This window comes from Dermacentor albipictus, chromosome 3 (assembly GCF_038994185.2).
Source record: "Dermacentor albipictus isolate Rhodes 1998 colony chromosome 3, USDA_Dalb.pri_finalv2, whole genome shotgun sequence".
NCBI classification, from domain to species: domain Eukaryota; kingdom Metazoa; phylum Arthropoda; class Arachnida; order Ixodida; family Ixodidae; genus Dermacentor; species Dermacentor albipictus.
Genome location: NC_091823.1, coordinates 11,199,423 through 11,220,631, shown reverse-complemented (window position 1 = coordinate 11,220,631; position 21,209 = coordinate 11,199,423). Strand labels below are relative to the sequence as shown.

Genomic DNA, 21,209 nt, shown 5'->3' with positions numbered 1-21,209 from the left:
ATAGTGGATACATACACACAAAAAATGAAAAGGACGTGAAATACGTAACAGAAATATTGAATGCGATTTGTGTACAAAAGAAGGAACAGTCATGTCTGAAGCGACAACAAATAAATATTCATATTTTTTAAGTGCTTAGGGGCGGTGATTCATTTATTACAGTGAGTAAGCCAGTGTGATGATTCGGAAAATCAGCAACTATGAATGCTTGCTTTTGCATATGCATGTCTCCTTTATTGTGTCTCCTTTATTACAAGTACCTACATTGGAGGTCCTTGTCGGCCAAATTTGCAGTTAAAAAGTGATTCTGCGGCTGACGTCGACCGAACTCACCAGGATGGTCGAGCTCGTTCAAATTCGGTAGCCCGGCCCATATCTCACACCTCAACAAGATGGCCAGCAAAACATGCCGGCTACACAACTCATTTCCATTTCAATTGAATTTACGTGAGATTTTGTTTAGTCAAACAAATCTCAAGAACGCTTCCATGTCCTGGAAACAGGAAACGTAATTTCCGTAAGGAGCGGCGGTTTTATTCTTTCTTTTACACGCCATACAAGGGCCGTATATTGTAACGTTCCGTTTCATTTTCCATTCTTCTTTTCTTATCGAGCAGTGGTGAAATGAAATAGAATGTTAAAAAGTATTTCTTGGGGTTCGATAGGTAAAATTTAAAAATTTGCTGCATGCCTCGTACAGGAAAAGTTAGTAATAGGTAATAAATAAAAAGACAGATAATGTAGTACTATGGCAGTACAATAGTACGGTAGTGAAGCGCGTAACTGAAATGAATGTAATTCTGGTGTATTACGTGCCAAAAACCACGATTTTATTATGAGGCAAGCCGTAGTGGGAGACTCCGCGATAAATTTTGACCACCAATTAGGGGCCCTCTAACGTGCCCCCAATGCACGGGACAAGGGAGCTCTTGTTTTTCGCCCCCATCGAGGTGCGGCCGCCGCATCCGGGTCCCGCGAGTGGCGCAGCACCATAGGCGCTAAGTTACCGCGGCGGGTACGCGTAAATGGGCGTTTCATGCGCACGCAGCCGCTCGTACCGGCAGTTGCCGAAGTGCGTGTACTGCATCACGATCGTCATCCTCAGCGTGGTCCTCCTCAGCCCGGTCATCTACCTGGCTGTTACCTCCAAAGCGGCCCGAGCCGTCGGTGAAGGTGTCGTGCCCGTTCTTTCCGTTATACTCCGTTCGGCGTTTCGTGCTCGAGTGTACACTCTCTCCTCACCAACTCAGTAGGATGTAAAGTATGCGTGAGTTGCTGTAACTTCATTTTGTAGCAATAGCACAGACAGATGACGCATAAAGACGGAGACTGCGCTTGTCCCGTGGCATTTCTTCGTCTTTCGTGTCTTGTCCTGTTGTCACTAATCCACTACAGTACAGCGACAGTTATGTAGTTTCTGGTTCAGCCAACCAGAAGAGAAATATGTGACAGAAGTATTGACGGCTGGACGAGTTGTTACTTATTTACGGCGAAACAGAAAAAGAAACAGAAGAACAGATCGCCCAGTGTCCTCCCCTGATCGCCCTTCACGCGAGTATGTCTGAAGGGAAGGATGGATTTGTAGTGCACGATGGGCGAGCCTCGATTTCCTTTTCTCCAGGATGCGGCCGGCTCTCGTTAGTTGATTGGCTGACACAGGTCTTAGTTTACGATCCACTGCAAGGAGTTTTTGAAGACTGAGCATAGCCCCTCTTACTTTTTTTTTCAGGTTTAAAACTTCAGAACGGTGACAAACAGAAAAACAATGGACAGACACTATTTGTCTTTGTTTAAAGCTTAGCGCTTGCTTAAACCTGCAAGCATGAAGCAGTTAGTTCAGAGACAAATTTTTTAGCCTCTGTCTACAGGCCGATGGTTATAATAGGGAAACAAAAAGAAACAAAGAAGCTCAAGAAAGAAATAGTCAACCGCACTATGATGTCGTGGGAACATCGATTTCGAAGAAAAATTTCAGGAAGTATGTTTGGCCATTGATTCGTACCATCCTTCGAGACTGAAATAGAGGGGAGACGGTAGCAGAAATCCAATATACAAGTCTAGAGTTGCTCAATATTTTCCCGTACCTATTGTGTGCACTCGTACCTAACAATAGTAATTCAAGTTGTACTGGCACTTACAGTAGATTGGCTGCATTTCTCGTTTACCTTTTTGTGTCTTGATACTCTTATCACTTTCGTTGGTCAAAAACGTTGCTGTTTCGGAGCTCGAAAGTCACTTGATAACCAAGCTATCTTCTGTTCTCGCATGCAGAGGAAACAATGCCACCACGAGAACCTCCACAATCGATTTCCGGTCAGTATGATTCAGCATTCTCGATATCGCTGTGGCCGTTCTGGCTTACATCTCGTGTACGTTCACTAAGGTCAAACGCCAAGTCACAATACTTTTTTTTATTCTGGGGTTTTAGCTACTAAAACTAAGAATACCCCGCACCTAAAACTAAAATTACCCCGAACCTTCATCAGATATGTTACGTAGAAAGAGGCCAACGAAAAGCTATATACAAGTATATTTACAAGGCAATATGCCGCACTTGGCCAAGAGGCAACAGCCCATGCTAGCCTCTAATCGTCATCGTCGTCGTCTTCACCGTGCTCGCCTCTTTTTCATCACAAATACTGTTCTGTAGCAATATGATTATGAGGCACGCCATAGTGGGAGAAGGCAAACTGACGTTCTTTAACGTGAACCCAATGCACGATCGCATTTGGCCCCCATCCAAATGCGACCGTCGCGGCAGGCATTCGATCCTGCTACCTGACTCAAAATAACCTCGTATATACCGTACACACTTGAACTTAAGCCAATATGTATTACTTCTCAAATTTTTGAAAACGAAACTATCATACGGCCCTAAGTTCGAGAGTCCAGTTCAAATAGCTAAGTTTAAGGATGCTTTATTTTGTTATAGCGCAAGCTTGACACGGACAACAGAAGGCACATCTGACACACACAGCGCTACCCAGTCACGTAGATGCCTCAGCTGAAGATTCCAGTGGAACTCCGTCATTTGGTCTGCCAGCCGTAGATGCTTTCGGACTTGCACTTCCGCTGTGTGTGGTTCATAGGTGCTGCGCAGCTGCGTCTCCAGAAAGGCTCTGAAAAGTCTAGCCTGTCAGAGCCATGTGCCTTCTGTTGTCCGTGTCAAGCTTGCGCTATAACAAAATAACATATGCCGTACCAACAAGCCCCTGTTGCTATCCTCATTAAGGATGCCGTTTCATGCATAATTCACAAAGACAACTAGTGTTGCAACGTGGACTTGTTGGTATGGCATCTTGGAATACTAATGTAGCACACGCAGACGACACCGCACGAAGGCACATGAAAAACACAAACACAGCGCCGTGTACGTCTTTAATGTACGTCCTTGCGTCCTACTCTGTATGCGCCACATTAGTGCTAAGAAGACACTTGCCATAACTTCCTATTACACTTAACAAGGCGCTTCAGGTCTGGAAACGAAAGCATTGCGCCAAAATTAGGAAGATAACGAGCCGAACAGAGGCACAACAAAGTCGGCGACGTGGATGGCTGGCTCGCCTGAATACTGTACATTCATTTTAAATTCATTGCACGATTTTGCTTAAAGCGCTTCATTTCACTGGAGCTGGACTAAACTGAGAATAATGGACTCTGTAAAAATAAAATAATCGTAAGTTAACGAAAGTGATAATGGTCGACGAGTGACCTCATGACGCGAGCATCAGGTTTTGATATGGGATGCAATAAGTACTTGGTATCTAATTTGCTGGAGCTTCTGCTTATTGGCTCATATTTGAGAAAGGCTCTTCATTTATTTTTAGGGATTTGGTTTCCGAAATGGGGGTTACTTGAGGTCGGCTTCGACTCTGTAAATGCGATGATTATTTCGCGAACGTTTCTTCGGAGTCATTCTTTCTTAAGTAAAATCTATTAAATCATTTTTGTGCTTATGCGGCTCAAGCAGGTTACTTTCGCCACCATCGTGAGACGTGTCCGTCGGCGTGTCACCAATTATACGAATTACGGAAGCTTTTGCGTTCAATTTTTTTAGCGCCTCTGCTATATCAAACGTCTCAAAGCACCGTTCGCGTTGATGTTGTACATCATTCGAAAAACAACATACTGATAATATGGTCATTAATTAATTAAATTCTGCAGTTATATGCGCCAAAACCACAACAAAATTAGGAGGCGCAACGTAGCAGGGGACTCCGGGTCAATTTGAACGTATACCTGTCACTCTTCACCGTGCACCCAATGCACAGTACACAAGCGCTCTTGCATTTCGACAGCAGCAGCCTGCTGTTGCTTGCTGGCTCGGACATCACGTACCACTATGGTGCGTTACTCGCAGCGCAAAACTCGGACTGCTGAGCGCCGTTCAACTGGACATCATGTCTTCGCATTCAAAACTAATAAGAAATGCTTAGGTATCCTCGGATTTTTTTTTTCGTAAGACCATTGCCTCGAAGTAAGACGTCAGCCACATTGAATAGGACATTTCAATAGCGGTTCACGGTTGTTCACGGAAGCCGCCTAGTGATGACATACGTTCGGTATGTGCATATGCCATAGGCATCACAGCACTCTCTAAGAGAGCATCTCCTCAAAAGTATTTGCGAAGTACGCATTATAACGCTCATTTTGTCATACCAACCAAGCATAAGGCATCTGCAGTGACAGCATGACTCTGAGAGGGTTCGGGCTTTTTCCTGCTCACACTTGCAGGCGCCATCCTCTTGCAGCTTCGTCGAAACTCGCTAAAACATAAGCCTATCGCGCTCTTTGCATCTGCTTGATAAACCCTTCACCTCAGGAGTGCTGGCGCTATCCCGTGCGAGGCGCACTTGTGCGCTGTCGCGAAGGCGCGCAGCGGTTGAGGTCGTATATTGTCTCGTACTGACGCTGTGGTCTCTGCGGGCCCCAATAGGCTAAATGAGCGTACTGGCAACTGGCGTTGAGAACACCGCTTAAACCTGCGGCTTCCGCTCTTCCAGGAAGCGCTTTTTTTTTTCGGCTATTGCTTCGGCCGCGCTAAGTTTGCTTCGCTGTTCATCGTGGGTTAAAAGTGGGCCTCTTCGATTGTGCAGTACCAAACTGTCGGCAAACCGTCTGCGGCTTCCGGTCTGACTAGCCCTGACAGAAGAGCGTGCCACAATCGCGTGATTCAGCTGTCGGGACCTGTCATGGAGGAAGGAAACTGAGGAGACGCCCTACCCCCTCCGCGCGCTAGGAGAAAAGTGTGGAGGTAGTGGCGTAGTAGGTTCTCCTCTTTTTTGCTCTTTTCTTATTTCCTTGCTTATTTCCACCGTCAGGGAATGATAATCGAAGAGGCCCAAGTCTTAGTCCACGATGCTCAGTTATCGCGCTCTTAAAAACACCGCAGTACTTCATCGCTACCGTATCTAAAACGTTGATAAAACGAAAAGGCAGAAGTGATTGCTACGAAGATAGCGCCATCGTAAGATGAAAGGCGGGAAGCTTCGTGAATTCATGCCCTGGTTAACTAGTGATTTAACACTGCAAGACTCAAGGTGAAAAGTAAAATAGAACCATCGTTCGTGTCTGCTTATTTAATGCTACTTTATCACGTACACTCTTAGGAACAATTTGCACCCTTTGGATCTTGTATTGTGCCGCAACAAGAACAGTCATCTATTTTTCAAGTATTTCCATTCTTTAACGCTGCATTCTCGGTACTTTCCGATCACGAAAGGCAGGCGGGTAGCAGCATGACATAACGTGCCTGACAGGAAAGTAATGAACACCATGTGTTAAATAAAGGAAAAGCACGCAAGGTGTATAACGATTATAGCTGAGTGCAAAATATAATCCCAAAGGCGTAATTTTTTTCTTCAGTCCACCCGCTGCGTCTCATGTGCTCTTATCAAATGCTTGTACTAAGTTTCGTTTTTTATTTCGCTTTCTTTTTTTTTCCCTGAAAGCCGCCCACTGAAACCAATTGCGCCATTTCCAAGCATTGCCTCCGCGACAATAGCGAATACGAAAGCTCGTATTTTTCGAAAAACCACTACTTGTTTATGTGCCAATTACAACGTATTAACTTCTTTTTTTTCAGATCTAAACGCCACTTCATCACACAGTAAGCATGCATTTAAGTTGAGCTACATTCCTGCTTATTTTACACGTCATTTAGCTTGCTTTCCTTTATCGCTGTGGGCATCTCTTTTCTCGATATATAATTGCCGAAGACGATCTCGGTAAGAACGGATTCTATAACTCCAATGACATTATCCCTCACTACCCATTATTGCTAGAAACATCGAATAATTCCGTTGGCCTAAATTATTGTGTTACTTCTCTGTTTCCAGAATTTCATGACAAGCTGATTCTCATGGGCTGAAGCTGAACATCTACATTTTAGAATACATTCTGCAATATAGCGCTTATCAAGTCGATGGCGCATGCTTATGCTGAATCTCGTGTAGAATGTCCATGTTTGATAATGCGCGGCAACAAAAAACCGGCTTTCGGTTTTCGTAATATGAGCGCAGCTTTCTTTTCCTTCTTCTTTTCTTTTTTTAACATATACAGTTTCACATAGTTTCTGTGCACCGTGTTGTTAGGTAACATACACGTTAAGATCTCTTAAAAATCATTTAGCGTGTTCGTATGTTGTCATTGTACAAAAGAGCCTAAAAGCCAGGTGAACACTCTACGTCCTGAAGGCCTATATTTTCTTGACCTTTGCCTTAGTCTTAACCTTACCAAACACCATATCCTTCGAAATCTTAGCACTACCTTATCAGCTTCTGCGAAACTGCACAATTTCTCCGAACTTTTCTCGAGTCATATGATCATAGCAGTTACCCCAAGCGCGTTCAGTAATTATATACGGGACACACAACACCTCCATTGTCAAGGCGTACTATGTCAACTAAGTTTCGTTGATGATAAGTGCGATTTCTTGTGATTTCTTGCGCACCTTGTGATAAAAGTGAATAAACTGGTATTGCTGCCAATTTTCCTCGTAAGCTTTCTTTTTACACACAGTCGCACCAAATTCTTGAGCAATCGTTCTGTTTGCCCAAACATTCTTCAATGCCTTCCAGAGTGGTTTTCGGAAGTTGCTCGATGTCACCGGGCTTAATTTATGCGCGCAGCTCCAAAGTTACCTGAAACGTCGATGTAACGTCGAAGTTACCTTCGAGCATTATTCGAACGATATCAGCTCTCCACCTACACTACCTCGTACTGGAGAGACGCGAATCCACATACATCGTGGGCATTCATGGCAAACCTGACACCATCGCACTCGACCGGCTGAAGCCAGCCTACTTCGAGGTGACTCCCACGGTCGCGTCCCTCAATTAAGCCCCGGACGTCTGCTTTCCGGTCGACGCGCACGCTACTTCAGTCCGCCGAGTTGCACGGATGAGCTGATATCGTTCGCAGATCACGCTGCTCTCTAGCGGTGCAGCTATGTAGCGCCAGCGACGCGATCTAGGGCCTAAGAAGGAAGACGAGGTCAGGCGATGCCACGAGTGGTGCGGGAGCTTAGTAGGCTGGGAAACGAAGAAGTAAAACTTAGTTGAGCTTGAGCTCCGGTGCTGGAATAACGTCTCGTTGTCTCTCATGTGCTCTACAATTCAGCGCCTTCCAAAGTGGTGTTGGCGAGTTGCTTGATGTCACCGGGTATAATTTATGCACGCAGGTCCTAAGTTACCAGAAACGTCGAATGCAACGTAGATGTTACTTCCAAAAAATGTTCCATCGAACAACTCGGCACAGCTCTGCGACATTGTCTAATTTTTTTAATAGGACCTAACAGAGTGTTATGATGCGGCGATTGATTGATTGATTGATTGATTGATTGATTGATTGATTGATTGATTGATTGATTGATTGATTGATTGATTGATTGATTGATTGATTGATTCCTATCCTTCAAACACCCACTGACAAGTTTGACATTGTCATGTCAGGCCAACTCGCCCAACTGTGTATACGAACCTTCAGAGTTCCACGATTGATTGATTGATTGATTGATTGATTGATTGATTGATTGATTGATTGATTGATTGATTGATTGATTGATTGATTGATTGATTGATTGATTGATTGATTGATTGATTGATTGATTGTACTGTGTTCCATCGCTACCTCTGGACTATAAAACGCAGGGACCATTGTGCGTTCTTCAAAGAATGAGATGGAGCTTTCGGGGTAGGGAACAGTGTACCGAATCAATCTCGTGTTCACAAGCAGCCACTGGGCGACCTCTGTTGTGCCACACTGCGTGCCTATCGTCGAGACAACGGGCGCTCCCCCACCCCCCCCCCCCCCACCCCTCGTTTTTCTTTTTCTTTTTTTTTCTTTTTTTTTTTTTTTGAAGTGGTTGCCCTTGTGCTGAGCTTTGGACTAGGGGCCGCGACCATTAGCGATCATTCTGATTATTCTTTTATTGAAGTTTATCTATCCTATCCTTCAAACACCCACTGACAAGTTTGACATTGTCATGTCAGGCCAACTCGCTCAACTGTGTATACGAACCTTCAGAGTTCCACGAAACTGCCGACCCCTTACCGTTGGTCGAAATGAGGAATGCGGCGGCGCGCTGCACCAAGACTGCTGCCCCGACGAAAGAGGAATGCGACGCGGGTGATGTCAGCACCCGCCTCGCCTCGTTCTTGCCGATGATGTATCGCGAGAGGAATTTGAGGCGGAACCGGCCCATTGTTAGAAGAAAGAGTCGCCACCAGCCGCCCCGTCGGTCTGGTGCGCTCTTCGGCACCGCTACCTGTACGCAATTACCTGCTCGATCTGTACATATTGTACAACGCTTTTCTTCTCCTCTTAGTCTGCTCCAAGTCTCTCGTCCTCCACGCCGAGTCGCCATACCGCGAAGGGTATTTTGGTGCATTCATTTGGGTGGTTGGCTTTAATTGGGTATATCTGATCCGGACTGCACGTGCGCTCCGTGATTGGCATTTGTTTTATTTTCTTAACCATCATCATCGCCAAACAGGAGAAACGGTCCTCGCGCAGGAATGTGCGCAGAAGAAGCTTCTGGGCGTTAACGTACAGGTGCGTACCTTGGTGGTGCCCGATGCGGACAAACTGCAGGACTGTTGGGCTTCTAATCATGTGAGTTTGCGCATACAAGCGTTTGGCGTCGTTTATCGGTCATCTAACAATATAATTTGCTTGCAAGACGGAGAAGGGGCACACTACTGCAGGAAGTTACACACATGCAAGCCGAAATTCAGGCGTGTTGGTGCTTCGCCGTTTCACTTTGATCTTTTTATTTTATTTCATGCTATTCTGGACAGCTATTTGCACGGTGTGGTGCTATATTTTCCTCGCCGTAACAACCGTTCAACACCACCCGCAGCACCTTTTCTCATTTTTAATATACCTCATTTGGCGTACCGTGGTTCTCTCTTTCCAACGATATAAGGATGTGTGTAAATCCGCTTTCGAATATATCGCTGTATTAAGTATTGTACTGACTTCGCGTCGCAGTTGAATGATCGAGGTTAATGTCTCAGAACAACAGATGCGGAGGCCACAAGGCACGCCGTAGCGGAGGGCTCCGGATTATGATTTTAATATTACCTGCCCCTAATGCGGACATCCGCGGTATACTTTGTGCTAGAGCTTCGCTGTCCGAAATAGGAACGTTTGCCCGTTTGCTCGAACCTTCGTCACGAGTTTGTGCAATCTCGAGTTGTAGACTAAGCGTGGAAGAATGAGACACAAGATGACGAATTTTACGAGATTTCAAATGCGCTAGCATTTACGAACATAGTTCCTCGTTTCCTAAGCTCTTCTTAAGCAATCTACTAGAAGTTTCCAAGACGCTGTCGTAACGCAGAGACGTCAGCCATATAGTGGCTCGGTGGCTTCGGCGTTATCCTGCGGAGCACGAGGGCGCGGGTTCGATTCCGGGCTGCAACGGACGCGTTCCGATGACGCAAAAACGTACGCAAAACATACGCAAAAATGCCTGTGTGGCGAGGTTTCGGTGCACGTTAAAAAAAAAGTCGTCAAAATTAATTCGAATCCTTCCACTACAGCTTCTTTCGCAGCTTCAGTGTTGATTTGGGTCGTTGAACCTCAATGAATCAATAATGCAGAAGCGAAAATGAATAGAGAGTTAGAATTTGGGGCCCCCAAAGTTTGGGGCCCCAAATAGCTTTGCGGGTGCTAGCGTTGGGGCACGCACGACTGAATTTAAATAGGGCTTTGCGTTTGCGGATAACGTCTTGCGCTTGCAACGCCACTACGGCGTCAAAGAAAAGCTACTACAAATAATTAGATAAAATATACTATTTTACGATAAGAAGAGTAATCTTGACATTCGTATTTTAGCGTTTAATTACAATTTAGAGGTTATTCTATTAGCAGCAAGCAAGTAGTTGCGCTTAGCTTTGAGTATAACCAACTTTACGTCCCTTCACAAGCCAAGTTAAGACGTGTTAGGCCTACGAGCCATGAAATCAACAATCGAATTCAAAATCAGTGGCGTCTAATGAATCAATCTTCCTAACACACTCTAGTTGAGAGGAAGCGATAACCGCAGTCACTTCTAGCTTGCGGAGCTTCACGCGTTACCGCGAATCGAGCCCAGTTTGGTGCTAGGTTATAGCCGTCGCTTCGATGGGTGCTGCCATGTTTGTTGACGCAGAGCTTTTGGGGCAGCTTTCGGGGCTACCGCTAAATCAGTGAAATAGCGTGCCCGACGCAAAACCCAAACACAGTTTGCGTCTCGCGCATGAGCAGTGGCTTTGACGCTATTTCTTTGGTGCCCCAAACGTTTGGGGCCCCTATTCTAAAATGCTCTAATAACCGACTATTTCACTGGTGGAAAAGAGGCAGAGCAACAGTCTGACGTCTCAGTGTGTGCGGACAGATAAGTTTCGCAAGCTTTCTCATCCACCTTATATTAGTTTTCTAATCAATGGTGTCGTAAATTGTGCAAGGACAGGAACGCATGATTTTCAATATTAAGAAATTGAGACTCACGTAAATAGAATGACAGTGGAAGGTGTATGTGGCGAGGCGGAACTTGCTTCGATTAATTCCGATAGCACATATACGAAGGCGTCATGATGAGCATCGACTCAAAACAACGCCGGCATTAAATTTCCTCTATACGACAGTTCGGAAGTACACCTGATTCATGCAACAGGGCACTGACCGGTTCTTTTCCTTAACTTCCTTTTCGTCTATACCGCACATGTAGGTCGTGGTTTGAACCGCGACATGATCTTCGTTAAAATGAAGGCTTCAGTGAACGAGGTACAAAATGGCAAAAATAAATGCAACGGTGTTGCTTATCAGGCACTGCATGTCCAGAATTTCGAGCACTGCACCCTTCGGCTATCTGTCGAACCTCACCACAGTGCCCCAGCGTAAGTCAATCGGCAGCATTTTCAAACAATATTTCTCAAGCCTACCCGAATTTCAAAAACTTCCAGTTAGCAACGTTGAGAGGATACGCCCATTTATTAACATGTTTATTTACGACACTTAGTCGTAACGACATGCTGCTTTATAGCATAACTTTTGTCAGGATTAAAACACTGCGCCACCTCAGTGCCATTACGCAAACTCAGCGCCCATTACGTCAGTGTGACGTCACAGATTTCAATTTCTGATTTTTTTCCCCTCTTGAGCCGTTACGGCTCACTAATTGTTCTTTACACTTGCTAAGTTCAGTGTTAAATTTTTTTCAGAATATATTTTTTGCTTGAACGGGCATAGACAAGGAAAATTACATATTTCCACCGCATTATGCCTCTCCACGAATCGATCACACAAAGAAGGTTAGAGAATACAAGTGCCGTACAGAGACGTTTAGAACTTCTTTTTTTACGCCCATAAGTCTCACAATGGATTCGCTTAATTGAGATCCTGTTGCCACCACTAATTCCAACTCTTCTACTCCCTGCTGTTTTTCTTTTTTTTTTACATTTTCGTAATCCCGTATTTTATGCTTGTTATTTGATGCGCTATGTTAGGTTGTTGCTTTTGTTGTTCATCGGAGACTTGTACACAGTTCATCATTTTAAATTGTGCAGTGTACAACCCTCCCCCTCTCCCCTATGATGCCTTGTTGACGCTGAGGGTATTGCGATAAATAAACATTTTAGGATACAATGTAGTCTATTCGTTGTAATAGAAAACATCACTGGGCCCTTGCAGATACCGTCATAATTTTTGATGTCCCGGCCACCTGATGCGGGCAGTTCGTCGCGGCCCTTCGTGCTCGCGTCTTTTCTGGCTCACCAAGCCTCCTCGCAAAGCAAGAGGGACTATTTTGTTATTGTGCGAGGCCAGTTACTAAAACCGCACAAGTACTTTTTTTTTCGGTATCCCTTCAGTCACACCACGAATGAAACTGCACTAGAGCTCGGGAAAAAAAGATGAGATGCGAAACAAGCGCTCCCTTTCTTCCGCGTTCCCGTCGATTTCGTTCCCGTTGTTGTTAAGAACGCTGTTGAATCGACTCCACTAACTCAGTGTAGTTCTACAGTGCAGCAGAATGGTCACATGTTTCATGCTTTAACTCTCAAGGCGTTTACATGAAACCGACAGAATCGGGTAGAATCGGCTTGTTCGGCTAGAATCCACCTGTAGAGTTCACGTAAACACCATCAGGTCGCATTGAGTGAGCGTCGAGTCGGGCTGAGTCAGCCCGGAGTAGGTTGACTCAGCCCGACCCGTTTGCTGCGCGTGTGTAAACGTTGGAAAAAACAGTCTTCTGGTGTATTCTATCCGGCATAATAGCAGAAATTCTTTTAATTTATTAGCATTAGGATTGTCGACGTGGAAAAAAGTTTTTTTTTTTTCAAAACTGGAACTTTCTTTTAAATTCTGATGTGTTATGCGCCAGAATTACAGTATGATTGAGGCACTCCGTACAATAAGGGACTCCAGGTTCATTTTGTCCATCTGGGCCTCTTTAACGTGAACCTATACATAACTACACGAGTTTTTTTTTTTTTCACTTCTTCCCTATCGACGTGCGACCGCCGCCACCGGAATCGACCCCGTGGCCTCGAGCTCAGCAGCGCGACGCTATTAGCCACTAAGCTACCGCGATGGGTGGCGCTAAGAGGAATTGTTGGTTTTGCATGTTTGCGTGTGTCCGTCACTGTGGGTTGACCTGTTTGTGTGCCGATTTTCGAGGCAACTGGTGCACCACCTTTGCAAAAAGAAAAGCAGAAAAGAGTATGAGCGGGAAAATGCATACTAAAGTCCATCTGCCCATCCTGGTGCCTTGGAGACGTGCTTACAGGATATCATTGAAAAACGACTTGGAAGCGCAGCTGTTAGATGACGGAAGAATACAACGGACGAACAAGTGAGGTACACTTCTGGGTTGTTGTTTTTTTTTTCCAGAACGATGCAAGCGGCGTCCACTTTGTGCGGCGCTGCCAACGCAGTGTCAGGTGCAGGCAACGGATCCTGCTACCTGCTCGATCCGGCCTGCGACCAGCATGCGCATTTCTTCACTGATGTGCATTACAACCGCTACAGACCACCCTCCGTGTACAGGGATGCCGAAGGTAGATAATACGCGAAAGCCCGCTGCTTCACCTCATTAGGTCTCTGTTACTAACGGCAAGGCGAGATGCATTTTGATAACCACCATTATTTGACCGATTCAGATTTCTCTCTTCCTTGCAGACTTCGACCTCAACCTATTCAATTCCCAGTGCTACTCGTTTTGGTACAACCACAAATGCATCGGTGCAACTGTAACAAAGAGGGTTCCAAATGCAATTCAAGAGCACCACTAATGCATCAGTCCAACTGTAACAAAGAGCGTTCTTAAAGTATTTCAGTAGCACTTGTAAAATTTCCCGTTTCCCGATAACATTTGCGTGTTTGTGTGCATGTATATGTACGCAAGCATGTATGCATGTATGTTGGATAAAGAAACGGCAGGGAGAAGACGGCTTGTGCACGCGCGTAAGTGCGTGCATGCTTAACCACCTCTGTTAATGCAATGTGCGGGTCTAACGGACACTTCATTCCTTCACCTTAGCACGTGCTCTTACACACCGCATGCGAACATGCACGGCGTGTACAAACACAGTACAACACACGCGCACACGCATGCGCGTATGTTTGACGACTAAAGAAAGAGCCGTTGAACAGAAATCAAACGTGTGCGCATGTGCACTTCTGTGTGTAGACGCACACCCAGTAGAGTAAGTGAGTTAAGAGGAAGGTTTAGCTCGGATACACGTAAAAGGAGAATTCGTTTTCCTCGGCAGCCCCTACACCAGAATTGACCAGGTTGATTACATTTAAAAGAAAAACTTAAAGATCTAGTAACTGTTGGTATCGAATTTTTGATAATATTTAACTGAAATTTTGCAAAAATCTAAAACTTTCAGAAAACGAAACTATCAAGTTTACAACTCTACCTCAGCAATGAAAAATAATATCACAATTTTGTGAATTGAATCTCATAGTACATCTAAAGCGGACAAAATTTATGTTAGACATCAATCTGAAAAAGTTAGTAATGTGTAAATACAGCTTTTTCAGTATCCTTGTACACAACGTAACAAGTTAACGTAAAATATAAAATGACGTATCAAATTTGTGATCTAGTGATCTAGATTCAGTGATCTAGTGGATTTCGCTTACAGGACCACGATATCTGTTTTTGATGAAAAGCTATTAATTTGTAAAGGTTGTGCTTCTATATTTCTCAAACCTTCGAATTAAAAAAAAAACCTTTTAATAAAATTCAGCCTCTAAATCGAAATTCCGCTTCCAACATTAACTAGAACTTACCTTTCTCTCACAAGTGCAAGAAATTTTATCAAAATTGGTCGTCCAGGGGTTATCTCAGAAAAGCATTTTTGCGTTTTAGATGTATTTGAATAGGCCGCGTCGTAATTGGGCCCGAGCTTAAGCTTCCTTTTAACAAATAAGCCTGTTTCGATCCGTCAGTTATTCCGAAGACAGCTTTTCTCCTTTAGCACTTTCTCTTTTCTTCAGCTGAATAATTCAAATAAAGTGGGCTTGCCTATTAATTTCTTCTATCTGTACTTTGGCAACTCTCGAATCACGGGCACACTTTTAGCTAAAGCCCGAAATCTTTCTTCCCCCGCTCTGTGCGCAATCTCGCCGTCTGTTTCCACATGGTGGAGCTCCTTGGGTATTTTTTACATCGAAACCCGTTTCTTATCAAACCATTGCAGGAAAATGTTCGCAACATCCAAAGTGCCGTGGAAAAGAAACGAAGTTGGGGAAGCGCAGGACGTTAAGAAGGGCCCGCCATCAAAACGAAGGAACGGGAATAAAACACCCGGGCCTGTTTCCGCTCAGCGGAAGCGCATAACGCAATGCCTGTTTCACTGCTTCTCAGTGCCGTACACGCCGTCTCCATAATTCCTAGCTTTCGCAATATGGTGGAAGCAGCACCATTGCTTTGCAAGAGGACGGCCACTTTCGGTATTTGAAACTTAGCTACGGCTTCAACGGCAACTAATGGGCTTCGTCAAGTCGTCAGCCACGCCCACTTAACTCACCCGGGCCATTTTCCAAATATAAAGGTTTATGTTTCTTGTTATATCTCGCAAGTGCATTGCGCCATGTTTAGCTATATATTGTGCAGGCGGATTTTGTAGAAGCCAAGGTGCAGCCATCTTCAAGAAATGATAGTACAAGGAACATGAAGCGGTATCTATTACATCTGCTTGATCCAACCATCATAGCTGGTACTCAGCGTCGGTTAGATTATAGCCCAGAACCTTATTTGGAAGCCACCTTCACTACGAGCTTCACTTTCCTTGAGCCCTGTAAAATAGAACGGCACGCGGTTCATTTAGGTCTATGGCACCGGTTGGTCGACGGACGAGACAACTGGTTTTCACGGCGCAGGCGCTATTGTACGGAAAATATCAAACAAAACTATGAAGCACAGTAAAAGTGGGAGACACAAAATTAAACACTCAATAACGTTAACTTCAAGAATAGTTCTAAGATATGTCATTTATTAGGTGCGTACTTGTACATTTTTGCGTTTAGGAAGACTGGACGCTACTTGCTGTGTATCTTGCAGGCGAACCAACAGTCGTATATTTCCAGCTATTCATCCAAAGCGCATTTGACGTCTGTCCCGTAAAGCAGGTAAGCACGACAATGTATCTTTCGCCACTCCCGATGTGCGAGCAATGCCGCCAGCGCTACGCCTACGCTCGCAAGATTAAAGCAGTCATTCTATAATACTGAAGTGGATGCAATGTAGTCCCGCCATCGGGGCTCAGTGGATACCCATGGTAGAGTGTATAAGCGCGACCGTACGGAGGACGTAGAAAGAAACAGATACAAAGACAAGCGCTGTGTCTGTGTATCCGTTTCTTTCTACGTCCACGTACAGTCGCGCTTATACAGTCTAACCAACTAGCCCGCCAACGTGTTTTAACCAAGTTCAGTGGCTACGGCGTTTAGCTGCCAAGGACGAGGTAGCGGGTTCGATTCAGGACCGTGGAGGCTGCATTCTAAAGGGGGGTAAAGCTCTCGTGTGCCTAGATAGGGGTACACCTTGAGAAGCTCACGTGGTGAAAAGTAATCCAGAGCCCATTCACCACGGCTTCTCTCATTGCTACACTGTTGCTATGGGGTGCACAACCTCATGAATGAACCTGCATTTCAGAAAGAGTTTAATCTAGTGAAGGCGCCAGAAGGAGGCACTTGAACGCGAAACCTAGCTCCTTTCACCTCGATGTTAACAACTAATTCTTGAATCTATGTTAAAATACAAGCATATGGCAGGATGACTCAGACCATGCGAAGTTTTTAACGTTCACGGCAAGCTTTGTGTGTCAGCCCTGTTCCGTCCAAACTACCTTACAAACGATATTTTTGTCGTTTTTGCTGTCGCTGTCAACGTCGTCGTTGTCATCGTCATCGCGTTCTATTTATTTCCTTTAAATGTATACAAAATGCGAAGGGCCGCCTTTAGGGCCGCCTATCCGGAAATGCCAATTACACTGCACAGGCAAGGCATTCTGTCACTTGAGCTTCCGTCGTCGTTCACGCTCAATTGAACTGTGCAATACGGACGTCTTTGTGCCGACCTCTCCCGTACGACACAACTTGCGCACGGACCTCGCAGGAGCTGACGTTCGCGAGCCAGATGGAATATTCGTGGCTGGACGTGCGTCTCAACCTGAGTCTCCTGGTGGACGGCCAGCGAACGGCGCCCCTGCCCGAAGGCCTGCCGGACCGACTGTGGAGGCCCCGACTCGCCTTCTCGCCGGTCACAAAGCTCAATCCGCTCGACTCGCAAGCCGACCAGCACTTGAGGTTCCGCGTCGCACCTGACAACCGGATCGTCGCCAACCGACGGTAACGATTTTTTCACAGCGCCTGAGACTTCTTACTTCTACAGCGTTCAGTGTACTAGACCGCTCAAGTGCACCTTGCCGCGTCCGTCCTGTTCCTTTTCTCTCTGGTGAACGCTCGGCCGAACATACGTCACTCTGTGACGTCTTACTCCAAGTGTCACCAGACGTTGTGTTCGTAAACTTGTTTACTATACACTGGCGAATACAAAGGAGAAGCCTTACCCCTCCCCCAACCATTAGAGGCATGCGCTGACAAAATCGAGTGTGCAGTGAGCCTCCCCCCCCCCCCCAACTTTCTTGAGGACGCCCTGGATCCACCCCTGATTCTCACAGGGAAAAAAGTGTAGGAGTATCGACGTGAAACTTCGCAGATAGTCTGTAGTTGGAGCATACTTGACATAATGAGTGCCACAGGCAATATAGAGAAACTCCACCAGAGTTGTCTATTTATGCGTAAGCATTGTGCCACTTGCTAATTGTCGCTCATACAACGCGACGGATGTTGTTTACCGTGATTGACGAAGCACTAGACTGTTCATTAAATGTATGCTTTATTAGTACTCTAATCTGTTTTGGCCCTTGATGCGACAAGTGTAAACCCTTATCAACCATTATCGGTCGTTATCAACCTTATCGGACTTTATGCCGCCCTTATCAACACTTATCGAACTCGATCCGACCCCTATCAACCCGTCTGACCTTATCAACCTTATAAGGCATGATCCGACTTTTATCAACTCTTATCGGTCCTCGTGAACCTCACCAGAATTGCTCGGACCATTATACGCCCGTATATCTCGTTAGCATTTTATCCATCCGCGTCGAACGATTATCAACCGCGATCAGACCCATATCCCTCACCAATCCTCATCATCCTTATCAACTCATTGACTGCTTATTTTTCCGTGTTGAGCGATAACACACACTACGCGGCACAACACATTCCTATGATTCAGATATATTTGTCTTCTGCAAGCGTGGGTGTTTAGCCCAGTGGGTAACACCATAGGGGGCAAGACACTCGGCCTATGAGTGTGGGGCTGCTGAGTGTGGGGTCGCAAGTTCGAGACTCACCACCGCCAACGTGTTTCTTCGAATTTTAGAGCTTAGCTCTTGGGCTCCCTTTCCTGCAGTGAGCGTCGGCGTCGGCGTTGTCCCTCGGCGCCCTCGTAACCGAGCGAACGAGTGCAGCGAAGGATGAAAGAACGAACGTGGCGTGCGGATGAAAGACGGCGATAGCGAGGAGAGCACGAAAAGGAAAATTGAGGGGATGGGTGCAGTGGAACCATGAGGCGGATAGCGGATGATAAGGCTAGGGTGAAAGCGTGAAAAGAAAAGCGTAGTGCCGCGCGAAACGGGCTTTGCGGCGACGATGGCCACGAGATGGCGCCAGAGCGGCGCACGTCGTCTGTTCACCGATGACGCCACCGATACCATATATGGAGACAAAGTGCTGCATGAGCGGAGGTCTGTCTGCGTGGCGGATGCTGTGGATCGCTCCCACGTGTCACCCAAGCGCTGCCTCTCGTGATCTGTCCATCAGCGAAGCAGTCGCGCCACACTTCGCTCCGATTTCAATGTGCCGCACGAGACAGATTGTCCACGCCAGCCACTATATCGCGAAATGAGAACACCTATAGAGCTGCGCTCAAATTTCGCATTAGGGGGTATCGTAATCGTCGGTGAGTTTTTTTTTTTCTTTCAAATTTATTTTGATTTTTTTTTTCTTTATGGGGCGCATCGTTTCACGCATTACGGAGTTACAGACGGAGAGGTTTTCTGGGTGAGTCTCCTAAGAATGCTTGCGCTTAAAAGGTGGTGGACACGGGACTAGTGCTACTCTCAACTGTTTATTTAACAACGTCGTCATGAAATATACATATAGTGCACATGATACGCGCATGCGCACATGCGTCAGTAAAAGAACAGAAAAGGAAAGGTACGACTATTTGATATACGTAGCGCTTGCCCCGTGTCCACCCCCTTTTTCTTCCGCGATTTAATTATGTAAGTTTATTGTCTTGCGCAACATTTCACTCACCGCGTGATCGCTCAGTAGATATGGCGATGTGCTGCTGAGCAAGAGATCGCGGGTTCGATTCCCAGCCGCGGCGGCAACCGCATTTCGGCGGGTGCTATATAAATGCAAGAACGTTCGTGTACTTAGATTTAGGCACACGTCAAAAAACTGCAGGTGGCCAAAAATTAATAGCCCTCCACGGCAGCGTCTATCACCACCGACTGCACAGTTACGGAATGCCGAATCCTACAATTTATAACGCTTCTTGCGCAGCCCAGTTTTAATATAGTTTCAGCCGGGGAGCTGGAACCGTGCTGTTCCTTGAAACTGACGCAGCTTTAATTTTGCTCTACGCATTCGTCTGCGTGTTAACCGCTCCGTACGTTAACACGGTTAGCTATCGGTGATTGCATGACGTGCGGCATTGTATCTTGAAGGGCGCATGGTAAGCACTGCCGCCTCGATAAATAAAGCGTGCACTCCGTTTCCTATACCCTGTTTGCCCTGGCGGGGTTTTCAGCGCGGTATATAATAGCGGGCGGACATATAAACATGGGACGCCGCTTTCACAGAAGGCCGATATAAAAGCATGTTTATGCTCTTCCTCGGCCACCGACTGCTCATCTGCCCTTCAGAGCGATGTGTGCGTCAGCTACACAGTAAACATGACGGTATAGTCAGCCCAGGCAGCTTGACAGCGAGGTTTTCCAGAAAAACAAAGCTAACCCGAGTGACGGCCGCTGCCGAGGTCGTATAACTTTTATGGCCCGCTTTCCGTTCTTGATGTCCCCAGTTGTCAGGAACGACCTGCGGCTCTGTTTGACTTTTGCTTTGCGAACGCTCCTAGAACGAAAGAAAGGAAAGGCCGATGTTTTGCTGTGCAGACATATGGTGGCCTCTGTGGACGTAACGCACACGAATGCAACCAAGTTAGGTCACTCCCCTGCGTCTGCAGGGACATGACACGTTATATAAACCAGGTCGTCTGCTCTGCGGCTAACGACCTGTTACAAGGATCTTGTCATTTGGGACATAGCCAGTATACCACAGCACTGATCGACTGAGGCACCTTAGAGCAGGTGTCACTCGGATAACGTTTAAAAAAAATTACCGACGATTACGTTACTTCCTAATGCGAAATTTGAGCGCAGCAAATAAGCTGTTTCACCTTTTCGATAGATTGAGGCAAAGAAATCGAGCAACACATGTATGCGCTATCACAGAATTTTTTTTTATTTTTCACACGTATTCCTTTAACGAAGACTCCATTAACAGTTATTGACAGTCATGAAGGAAGCTTTGTGGTCGGAGAAATAGACTGATATATGTTCGACTTGGTACACCAATGCTTGATTCTCAAAGACGAGATCTATACAAGTGCCTCGCGAGGTTGTCACAGCCGTGGGACGCGTTACGAGCGAGAGGAACGGGATGTTCTCCCGCATAAGTGTTAGGAAATTGCTGTTTGTCTTTATGTCAACATTAAAGTCCCCCACTACTAACATCGGTGTGGATCGATGGACGGTTAATGCGAGTTGCAGGAAGTGCACGACGTCTTTCGTGAGTGCGGTAGCGGACTCACGAAAGCGGTATCAGTCGGTCGCTGCTAGCGCTGGGGGGATGAAAGGGGGGCGGAGCTGGTTACGAGGCCGACGACAACGCGAAACCCAGGAACGGACGCCAAAGAGCCATTTGTGTAGCCAGCCCTCCTCCACAGTCTCTCCTCCTCCCTTCCATCATCCTCTCTCGCCCGGAGAGCCGACAGCGCGCATGCGCGGCGGCGGAGCAGCGGCGCATGCGCGGCGGCGGAGCGCGGCGGCGGAGGCGAGCTGGTTACGAGG

General features: G+C 46.1%; 2 protein-coding genes across 7 annotated transcripts in view; both read left to right on the top strand.

Moving 5' to 3' along the window:
* LOC135919535 (uncharacterized) overlaps window positions 1–6,980 on the top strand; it is a 28,500-nt gene extending 21,520 nt beyond the window's left edge. The window contains exons 7-11 of one of the 5 annotated variants that reach the window (XM_070535078.1): window positions 1,049–1,173; window positions 2,272–2,313; window positions 6,086–6,110; window positions 6,188–6,227; window positions 6,339–6,980. In XM_070535078.1, coding sequence (XP_070391179.1) covers window positions 1,049–1,173; window positions 2,272–2,313; window positions 6,086–6,110; window positions 6,188–6,209 — 214 coding nt within the window. In that variant the 3' untranslated portion in view covers window positions 6,210–6,227; window positions 6,339–6,980. Of the gene's footprint in view, window positions 1–1,048; window positions 1,174–2,271; window positions 2,314–5,096; window positions 5,395–6,085; window positions 6,111–6,187; window positions 6,247–6,338 lie in introns of those variants that run through there. The other 4 variants (XM_070535079.1, XM_070535080.1, XM_065453427.2 and 1 more) reach the window with 4 other exon arrangements.
* Window positions 6,981–8,984: 2,004 nt separating this feature from the next.
* LOC135919537 (glycine receptor subunit alpha-2-like) overlaps window positions 8,985–21,209 on the top strand; it is a 32,002-nt gene continuing 19,777 nt past the window's right edge. The window contains exons 1-4 of one of the 2 annotated variants that reach the window (XM_065453430.1): window positions 8,985–9,114; window positions 13,378–13,544; window positions 16,061–16,128; window positions 17,117–17,349. In XM_065453430.1, coding sequence (XP_065309502.1) covers window positions 9,077–9,114; window positions 13,378–13,544; window positions 16,061–16,128; window positions 17,117–17,349 — 506 coding nt within the window. In that variant the 5' untranslated portion in view covers window positions 8,985–9,076. The remainder of the gene's footprint in view (window positions 9,115–13,377; window positions 13,545–16,060; window positions 16,129–17,116; window positions 17,350–21,209) is intronic. The other variant, XM_065453431.1, reaches the window with a different exon arrangement.